The sequence below is a fragment of the Schistocerca nitens genome, chromosome 5, assembly GCF_023898315.1.
Source record: "Schistocerca nitens isolate TAMUIC-IGC-003100 chromosome 5, iqSchNite1.1, whole genome shotgun sequence".
Classification (NCBI taxonomy): Eukaryota; Metazoa; Arthropoda; class Insecta; order Orthoptera; family Acrididae; genus Schistocerca; species Schistocerca nitens.
In genome coordinates, this window is record NC_064618.1 from 503,479,250 (window position 1) to 503,490,071 (window position 10,822).

At 40.8% G+C, this 10,822-nt stretch overlaps 1 protein-coding gene across 1 annotated transcript in view; it reads left to right on the plus strand.

Moving 5' to 3' along the window:
• The window catches only part of LOC126260557 (tyrosine-protein kinase Abl), a gene marked incomplete at its 5' end in the record, with an annotated part of 138,332 nt that overhangs the window by 79,351 nt on the left and 48,159 nt on the right, over positions 1–10,822 (plus strand). The window contains one exon of the mRNA XM_049957890.1: positions 1,078–1,199. Within this exon, the coding sequence (XP_049813847.1) occupies positions 1,078–1,199 (122 nt within the window). The remainder of the gene's footprint in view (positions 1–1,077; positions 1,200–10,822) is intronic.

Consider the following 10,822-nt stretch of genomic DNA (forward strand, 5'->3'; position numbering starts at 1 on the left):
AGCAGAGTTGGTATATGACATTGCTGGTTTTAGAGATGGCCCAGATCTGGTGCGATAGTAAAAGCCTGTTACAGGACTAAAGTAGGAATTGCTGGGTGGGTGGATTAGAGAGATCATACATCTGGGTCTTCTACAGGGATATTACCGCTGTGGCAAGTGCTGGGAGTGGGAGTTGCACAGAGATGAACCAGAATGTGCATGAGCATGGACTTGTGTGTGTGTGTGTGTGTGTGTGTGTGTGTGTGTGTGTGTGTGCGCGCATATTTTTTTGCTCTAACTTGATAAAGAATTTGTTCTGAAAGCTAGCAAGTTTCCTTTCTCCTTTATGTGGCCCTGTCAACTCCTAAATTATGTATGTGAATGGAACACTATTGCTTTCACTTGTCATGTAATGCCTGATGCGTGTCCCTTTCCACTCTTAATGAATACTGCAGTGGCATAATGGCCAACACCATACAAGCAGTATTATAAAAAGTCAATGCTAAATGTTGAATTCATGGCAGATGGATACTCCAGTACTGCAGTATTTTCTTGTGTGGCACTTTTTACACTGCCTCTTACTAATGAGTCTGTTGCCACCCTACTTAAATTTCGTCTTCTTCGTGGTATCTCTCCCACATCTTTTTCCCTCTCTTACCTGACTTATAGTTTCTGACAAAAGAACTTGTCAAAATTATCAGTCTACATCCTGTCAGAATATTTCTGTACTGGTCTTTATTGATTGTGAACTATACCATTTTATCTATTTGTGTGTGCTGTAAAATGAAACTTTTGTTTGCAATTCATACAACTTTTAGTCTTATATCGTTTTAAGAAATGGCATAGGGAAGACATCTAAAGAAAAATATTTTTGTTTATGGATTTCCGTTATAAATTATGAATTCTGTTTTATCTTACAATAGTCATTAATTGTTAAGCAACTAAACATAATAGTCAAATATAATTGTTTATAGTACTGTAGATCTATTTTAAAAACTTGTTCTAATGTGTCACTGATAACATTATTATATAAGTATTTATTGATTATTAATGTATTAAGAGAGTTTATATTTACAGGCTTGCATTGACCCCTCGTAGTCTGCTCTCTTCTTGCAGTTCCTTCCGTGACAGCACCTATGTTGACCATGACCCATTGCAGCCTCCAGATCAGCAAGACGAGACAACCTCTGATTTAAATGGTATTGATAAGATATTTGAAGGTATCCATTCTGCAAACTTTCTGCCTGCCTGCAGTGGACGTGCTGCTTTGAGTGTGCCTGCATTTTTTATATCTTCTGCATTTTTATATTTGTAGCTGCATCTGAATGAAGTATATTGTTGCTCTGAGTGAAAATTGTTCAGACTTAATATTTTGAGCTGTCTGTTCGAAGCAACTTCAACTTAAATTGAGTTAGACGTATCATATTTAGTTTGCTTACCTGCCAAATTATTTTAAAGTTATATCATTTTCATTTTTCGTGTCATAGAGTACGTGTCTGTCTCATGAAGGTAGTTTTGATAAAGTCAATAGACAGAAAGCTAATATGTTAAAGTATATAATATTAGGAACTGATAGTGGATTCAAACATAAATTTGAAAGAAATCTTCAATAGGTGCACATCAGAAAGATACAAGAGACTCCCCAGAAGGAGCAGGATTTATTGCGACAATTAGGAACACTAGATGCAGAGAGGTCTAAAATTAATCAACGGCGAACTCATATAGACTATAATTTCCATATGTTTCTAGCATTTTTCTGGATGGGTAGAATATTCCGCCATCCTTTGAAACTGCATACGAGATAGTATTATTTCTTCTTCCGATATTTCAGCAGATGTTCATACATCCTTCTTCAAGGTGAGCTGCTGACAGAATTTAAATTAGTTGGCACAATACTGTGGAATAAATATGGATGCGTAAGAGAGGATAAGGTTAGAAACAAGAGCATGAGGCATAGCTAAAACTGTGCATCTAATAGTAAAACATATCAGATGCAGAGTCAGTGTCTCCATAGTACTTGCAAATTATGTGACTTATTATTAAAATGGATGGCACGTGTTGGAATGCCAGACAGCACAAGGAAAGTGCCTACCTCCAACACTCAGAACTGCATAAAATGTGCTTAGAATATAAATTACTCAACCCAAAAACAGTGGTATGAATCATTCGCACACAACATTGTCTTACCATGAGAGACATTCGGAAAGTATAGATTGCTACTCACCACGCAGAGGAGACATTGAGTCACAGACATACACAATGAAAATGACTGCTAAAATATTGAAGCTTTCTCTCTCTCTCTCTCTCGTGTGTGTGTGTGTGTGTGTGTGTGTGTGTGTGTGTGTGTGTGTCCATCCTACTGTCCTACTTTGGAAGGAGGACTTTGTTTGAAAGCTAAAAGTTGTAGCAGTCTCTCTCATTGTGCCTGTCTGCAACTTGATACCTCATGTATGTGATGGGTAGCAATCTATCCTTTCCCATCGTGACATTCCATTGTTTGTTTCACAAGAGACATTGGAATGGTCACCCATTCAAGGTCTGAGAGAGGAACTTTGGTAACACGAAGAAACAAAATACAGACATAACGAAAAACGCACATGTTTCAATGTAGTGACTTACCACTATCTTCCCCTCTGCTTAAAATAATTACTCCATCTTAATAACAAACATTTTCTACTTACCTCTTAATGTTGGGCAGCTATTCAATCTTGGAAGTGCAGGAGGGTTTTTTTATGGAAGCGGTAAAAGCAATATGGAGCACCACAATACACATCTGAGTAAAACCACTCTTTCACATTTGATATCATTATGTCAATGCCCTAACTCCGTTTTTCGCCATTCATATTGTATGATATGCTTGCACTTTGGTCAGGAAAGTTGATTGTATAGCACAGAGTGAAATCTGATCATGAAACAATTAGTTGTGTTTTTTGACATTTTAGTCTTACAAAATCTGCAGTAATCCTCACATACAGCTTACATTGCGTAAAGAAATACACATCAAGAGGTTGGTAATATTTTATTATCTTTGATTATCTTTGGTGTGTTGTTGATCCTATCACATGGACATTTTGCTTGTTTATGTTGTCAAAGTCCCTGTTGTAGACCTTTTATGTTTATCATGGTAAGATGCATGGTTTTGCATGTGAATGGCTCATAGCACTCATAGCACATTTTTGTGCAGTTCGGAACATGTTTCATGATTTGTTGAGCTTAAGTCCCCCTCCTGGTTCAGTAAGTGGTCTGCTAATTTTCATTGGTCATTGCATGGATTACAGGAAAGTCGAGATACTGGTCACAGCCTTATACTGTTGGTATTCAGTGGTCAAGGAAGCTGTGGAATTAAAATTAGCAGACAACCTGCCCAACTGAGATAATGGTTTCCAGCTCAGCAAATTAAGGAAACCACTCATTCCACATCGGTGTTCTGTGTCTTCTCTGTATGGCATTCTAACACATGCCCTCCATTTTAACAATCAACCACATAAATCATGAGCACTGTGGAGGAGCTGACCCTGCATTTCCTATATTGTACCGTTAGGTGCATAGTTTTATTCTTGTTGCTTACTCTGTTACCTATGATGCATATGAATGGACTCCAAAATATTGTCAGGTGGTTCGCATTCTGTTAGCGACTCACCTTGAAGGTGGATAAGGTTATCAGCTGAAAAATCAGAAGAAGAAATAATACTATTCTGGGTTCCCAGACACATGCTCGAGAGATGATGGATAATGATCATAGTTGGTGTACTTGGATTGACAAGAGGATGTTTTTATCAGCTACCAGATTGAGACAAATCAATGATAGTCATTCAAATATACCCAGAACCTGACAGCACAGAAATACCTCAACCATACAGTACTAATAGAGGCAGAATTTAATTAATCTTGTAATAATGGATGCATTAAGAAACAGCTGCTGTGACCAGCTAGTCCAACAGCCCATTTTCTAGAGAGATGGTTTAGACGTATCGCCTACAGACAGATCTTACCTTTTTTATTATTACTAGAAAGTCAAGATCATCAACCACAATGCTATTATAGTGGCAGCACTCACTAGGGGAAGAAATTTCATCAAGTAAGATAGGAAAACTTCTGTGTTTGAATGAAGTGATAGACATTTAGTAACCGTCTACTTAATACGAGTTAACAACTTGCAGCACACACACACACACACACACACACACACACACACAGAGATTTATTGGCTACATTGTGCCAGGTGAATATGCTGTCCTGGCACAGTTTATTTACTGTGTGCTTGCATGGCCTAGCTTGAAAAAGGATTCATCCAAAAGGTACCAAAGATTTGATGTCGTTTATGTGCCTGTCAATAACTCACCACCTTCTCTATTTGCTGAGTCATTATCCATACACCTAAATTATTAATGTTCTACCAGAACTTTCCATTACATAATTGCCACTTATTTGTAGTCAAAGCCTAAACACATTATTACTGATACTCTATGAAGTACAAATTTTCAAGAGTCAGCAATAGATAATATCTTCATACCTAATGCAGCTAATATTGGAAACATCCTGCAATTGCAAGTAAATTTCATGACGTCTGCCTGTTGTAAAGCTATTCTTAATTTGAAAATAATGATGTCCCTGGAGGAAAAGATGTTCTGTTGAAAAATGGACTCAGGTACAGAAAAATTAACCTAGTAAATAGTAAATGCACATTAACTGGTAGATTCTGTTCCTCTAGTTTTCAGAAAAGCAGTAAATGTCATGCGACACTGCCAGCTGGTCACAACAGCTAGCAAATACAGGTGACCTGAGTTGTAGGACTATGAGTGACTGGGATCATCCACTGTAAGAGATTTCACGTGACTGTCATTTTGTGACTTGGGTTTGTAGGCGGCAGATGATGAAATCATTTCAGTGAGGCAGTTAAGTTATTGTTGTGGATAGGACTTACTGTTTGGGCACTCCATACCTGATGAGATGTCAGATGGAAATAGTTTAAAGAAAATGTAGGTGTGGGGTAAATTCAATACTACTTAAAAGGAAAGCTATGGGAGAATTCCATCACTTCACAAGGATTTTGAGAGCAGTTCTGAGAAGTTCTTGGATTATTACCAGATGTGTGCAGAGATGTTGCACAAACGCTAGTTTCAGAGTCAGTTATGTCACTGCATGTTCTTTTGGGGATATGAAGCATATCGCTGAAAACATATCTAATGAGGCAATTTCCCACACAACTTGGACCATCAAAATAATATTTAATAAACAACTTTCAAAGACAAGGCACATTATTGAGTGTCTCTTTGGTATTGCGACCAGCAAGTGATAAGTGCCTCAAACGTGTACTGAGGTCAATCCTGATTTGACTGATACAGTTGTGAAATGTATGTACTTGTTGTATTGTCATCAATAAAGAAGGTGAAAGATACGCTGCGTCATTAGAACAACAATCACAAACTGAACATAGTGAAGCTAACATCAGAATTACTTTGCTAGGTGAAAACATAAATACCACTACTGCTTATATGATCAGAGGCAAATTTGCAGCATATTTTTCGTGAACGTGAACCAGATACTTCAGTATTTGCATGCGTGTTAATGTATTTCATTAGTCAACTAATTACTCCAAAACTCCTCTGAAATATTAAGATGACATATGTACACTAAAAAAAGCCACTTCCTCTGCAATTTCATCCATAGTTTTCACTGAACATCACGAGAATGATACTGAATGTCTTTCATGTTCCACAGGTGTGATTTCTGCACAAACTAGCCTAATTAACTTCTCACAATCTACATTAATGACATAACTGGTTGTAAAAGAGTCTGTACTAAAAATGAGTTTCTAATCCTGCTGGAGGTGGATTTATCACTGTTGGCTTCTTATCACCCATAGTAGTTTCAAATATCTACTTGTAATAGACATTATCGTGTAACACTGTTTGTACAGTGATCTGTCACACAACTGTGCTCATAATTGCTTGTTCTTATTGTCATACTTAGTCACCTACAGTGCACAACTAGCCTAAGATAAGATACAAATAAGTGATAGGCTCAAAGACAATTTCTATATAGGATGGCAAATGTTCAGCTGATAGAAAAGTAACATAGAGTATACAGGGTGAGTCACCTAACATTACTGTTGGATATATTTCGTAAACCACATCAAATACTGACGAATCGATTCCACAGACCGAACGTGAGGAGAGGGGCTAGTGTAATTGGTTAATACAAACCATAAAAAAATGCACGGAAGTATGTTTTTTAACAGAAACCTACATTTTTTTAAACGGAACCCCGTTAGTTTTGTTAGCACCTCTGAACATATAAACAAATACGTAATCAGTGCCGTTTGTTGCATTGTAAAATGTTAATTACATCCAGAGATATTGTAACCTAAAGTTGACGCTTGAGTACCACTCCTCCGCTGTTCGATCGTGTGTGTCGGTGAGCACCGAATTACGTAGGGATCCAAAGGGAACGGTGATGGACCTTAGGTACAGAAGAGACTGGAACAGCACATTACGTCCACATTCTAACACCTTTTTATTGGTCTTTTTCAGTGACGCACATGTATATTACCATGAGGGGTGAGGTACACGTACACACGTGGTTTCCGTTTTCAATTACGGAGTGGAATAGTGTGTCCCGACATGTCAGGCCAATAGATGTTCAATGTGGTGGCCATCATTTGCTGCACACAATTGCAATCTCTGGCGTAATGAATGTCGTACACGCCGCAGTACATCTGGTGTAATGTCACCGCAGGCTGCCACAATACGTTGTTTCGTATCCTCTGGGGTTGTAGGCACATCACGGTACACATTCTCCTTTAACGTACCACACAGAAAGAAGTCCAGAGGTGTAAGATCAGGAGAACGGGCTGGCCAATTTATGCATCCTCCACGTCCTATGAAACGCCCGACGAACATCCTGTCAAGGGTCCGCCTAGTGTTAATTGCGGAATGTGCAGGTGCACCATCATGCTGATACCACATACGTCGACGCGTTTCCAGTGGGACATTTTCGAGCAATGTTGGCAGATCATTCTGTAGAAACGCGATGTATGTTGCAGCTGTTTGGGCCCCTGCAATGAAGTGAGGACCAATGAGGTGGTCGCCAATGATTCCGCACCATACATTTACAGTCCACGGTCGCTGTCGCTCTACCTGTCTGAGCCAGCGAGGATTGTCCACGGACCAGTAATGCATGTTCCGTAGATTCACTGCCCCGTGGTTTGTGAAACCCGCTTCATCGGCAAACAGGTAGAACTGCAACGCATTCTCTGTTAATGCCCGTTGACAGAATTGCACTCGATGATTAAAGTCATCACCATGTAATTGCTGATGTAGCGACATATGAAACGGGTGAAAGCGGTGATGATGCAGTATGCGCATGACACTACTTTGACTCAGTCCACCGGCTCTCGCAATGTCTCGTGTACTCATGTGTGGGTTCATGGCAACAGCAGCTAACACACCAACTGCACCCCCTTCTCCTGTGATGGGCCTGTTACGGACCCGTTTGCGTGCTACGACCATACCTGTTGCATACAGTTGGCGGTAGATGTTTTGCAATGTGCAGCACGTTGAATGCTCTCTGTCCGGGTACCGTTCTGCATAAACCCTGCAGGCTTCAGCTGCACTTCGTCGACACTCGCCATAGATGAGTATCATCTCCGCCTTTTCAGAGTTCGAATACACCATGGTCACAGTTCCTATAACACTACACTATCACAGACATCTGGTAACACGGTGTACTACAGTTGGTCTGCGTGCGGAGACGAATGCAGAATAACAATAGCAGCAAGCGCTACATGCGGACACTGCGACAGCTAGACCAAACCACAACAGTGCACTACAGCCACACTCTTAACCACGGTCATCATCGTAAACATGCCCCTGCAGATGCTGCTCGCCGACCGTGGCCCGTGTTTGTTACAACACGCAACTGAACGTCGGAGGTTTCAAGCGTCAACTTTAGGTTACAATATCTCCGGATGTAATTAACATTTTACAATGCAACAAATGGCACTGATTACGTATTTGTTTATATGTTCAGATGTTTGTATTAAACAATTACACTAGCCCCTCTCCTCACGTTCGGTCTGTGGAATCGGTTCATCAGTATTTGATGTGGTTTACGAAATATATCCAGCGGTAACATTAGGTGACTCACCCTGTATAACAAAGAAACCCAATACAACTGCTAATGTTCTCAATACACATAAACAGCTTATCAGGAAGGATCAGGAAGCACTATCAGTTTTATTATGGGCCCTATTGTTTGCAAGAAAGTATCATAAGTGGATGGCGATCGGGAATGCAGGACGCCTTTGACAGAGAGAAAGAGAAATGATGGGGTAGCATCTGATGAAAAAATTGGTGGTAAAGCTTAGGAGCCTATCACATAGTGCGAATATTTTGGGGAATTGTTAAGGGCATTTAGGAAGTGGATGAACATGGTTGGGATGAAGAGTAGGGGAGGCAAATGTAAGATGTAGATTTACTGGAGTAACCCTGGTAATTCCAGTGAATCTGTAAATGAAACCACATGCAAGATTTTACTATGACCATCTGTATAGAACTGCTCCTGCATTGAGAATCTTTGTAAAGTAAGAATGTCAGCAGACAGCTCTGGAATTAAGATTTGCTGCCAAGATTGTAGCAAGTAAGAACTGCATATTCAAAAGTGTAACAGAGATGCTTGGGGACTTTTGGAAGAATACAACATTGTTCTTTTGAAACCATGTTGGGCAAATTCTGAGAACCCATTTTTGTGGAAGACTGGGCAACAGCTACAATGCTTCCATCATATATCTTGCGTAAGAATCACAAGAATAAAATAAGGAAGATTGGATGTGTACTGAGGTGGCTAGATTAGCTTTTTCATCATCATGATGAAAGAAATAGGCATGAAAAACTTAACTTCTGAATAACATATTGACAGTAGTTTTCCTTACAATGTACATATGACAACAGGCCCATGAGATCAACTTAGAGAGAAAATTATTAAGTAAAAATGTTCAACACTGCGAAAAGAAATTCTGGAGATGGAACCGAACTGGATGAAACAGTTGGAAAATTTCTTGACAGAAGTAAATGTAAAAGGATATAAAATGTCAAATAATATTATGGACTGGCATATGAATTTGTTATGTAAAGATTTAGGTATGGGAAAGGATTGTTAACACTGGTGATCAGAAGCTATAGGTTCTGTTCATATTTGCAACCTCAGAATAAATTGAATTTGAAAATTTTCAACTATGCTCATCATCTAAATATATGTGATGTTCGATTTTGCTCCTGGGAAAAATATATCTAATAACATAGATGATGGGACTTACCAAAGGAAAGCGCTGGCAGGTCGATAGACACAGAAACAAACACAAACATACACACAAAATTCAAGCTTTTGCAACCAACGGTTGCTTCGTCAGGAAAGAGGGAAGGAGAGGGAAAGACGAAAGGATGTGGGTTTTAAGGGAGAGGGTAAGGAGTCATTCCAATCCCGGGAGCGGAAAGACTTACCTTAGGGGGAAAAAAAGACGGGTATACACTCGCGCGCACACACACACACATATACAGACACAAGCAGACATATTCAAAGACAAACAGTTTGGGCAGAGATGTCAGTCGAGGCGGAAGTGCAGAGGCAAAGATGTTGTTGAATGACAGGTGAGGTATGAGTGGCGACAACTTGAGATTAGCGGAGATTGAGGCCTGGTGGGTAACGGGAAGAGAGGATATATTGAAGAGCAAGTTCCCATCTCCGGAGTTCGGATAGGTTGGTGTTGGTGGGAAGTATCCAGATAACTTGGCCAGTGTAACACTGTGCCAAGATGTGCTGGCCGCGCACCAAGGCATGTTTAGCCACAGGGTGATCCTCATTACCAACAAACACTGTCTGCCTGTGTCCATTCATGCGAATGGACAGTTTGTTGCTGGTCATTCCCACATAGAATGCGTCACAATGTAGGCAGGTCAGTTGGTAAATCACGTGGGTGCTTTCACACGTGGCTCTGCCTTTGATCGTGTACACCTTCCGGGTTACAGGACTGGAGTAGGTGGTGGTGGGAGGGTGCATGGGACAGGTTTTACACCGGGGGCGGTTACAAGGGTAGGAGCCAGAGGGTAGGGAAGGTGGTTTGGGGATTTCATAGGGATGAACTAACAGGTTACGAAGGTTAGGTGGATGGCGGAAAGATACTCTTGGTGGAGTGGGGAGTATTTCATGAAGGATGGATCTCATTTCAGGGCAGGATTTGAGGAAGTCGTATCCCTGCTGGAGAGCCACATTCAGAGTCTGGTCCAGTCCCGGAAGGTATCCTGTCACAAGTGGGGCACTTTTGGGGTTCTTCTGTGGGAGGTTCTGGGTTTGAGGGGATGAGGAAGTGGCTCTGGTTATTTGCTTCTGTACCAGGTCGGGAGGGTAGTTGCGGGATGCGGAAGCTGTTGTCAGGTTGTTGGTGTAATGGTTCAGGGATTCCGGACTGGAGCAGACTCGTTTGCCACGAAGACCTAGGCTGTAGGGAAGGGACCGTTTGATGTAGAATGGGTGGCAGCTGTCATAATGGAGGTACTGTTGCTTGTTGGTGGGTTTGATGTGGACGGACGTGTGAACCCTTCACAACCTTTCCAGCAAACCTCAACCTCCTCTCATTGCACACAAACCCAGTCTCTCCCATCTACTCAATCTCCCACTTCCAGCTCCACTCCCTCCAAAACCTCAAAATTCCAATCAACACAATCTGGAACCACAACACCCTAATTCAGTAGTTAACCTTTCGTCCAAACCTCTCTCCCAATCCGAAACCTCTGTCCTATCCAAAGGCCTCACCTTCAGCCCCACTCCCAGATTCAACCAAACAGCC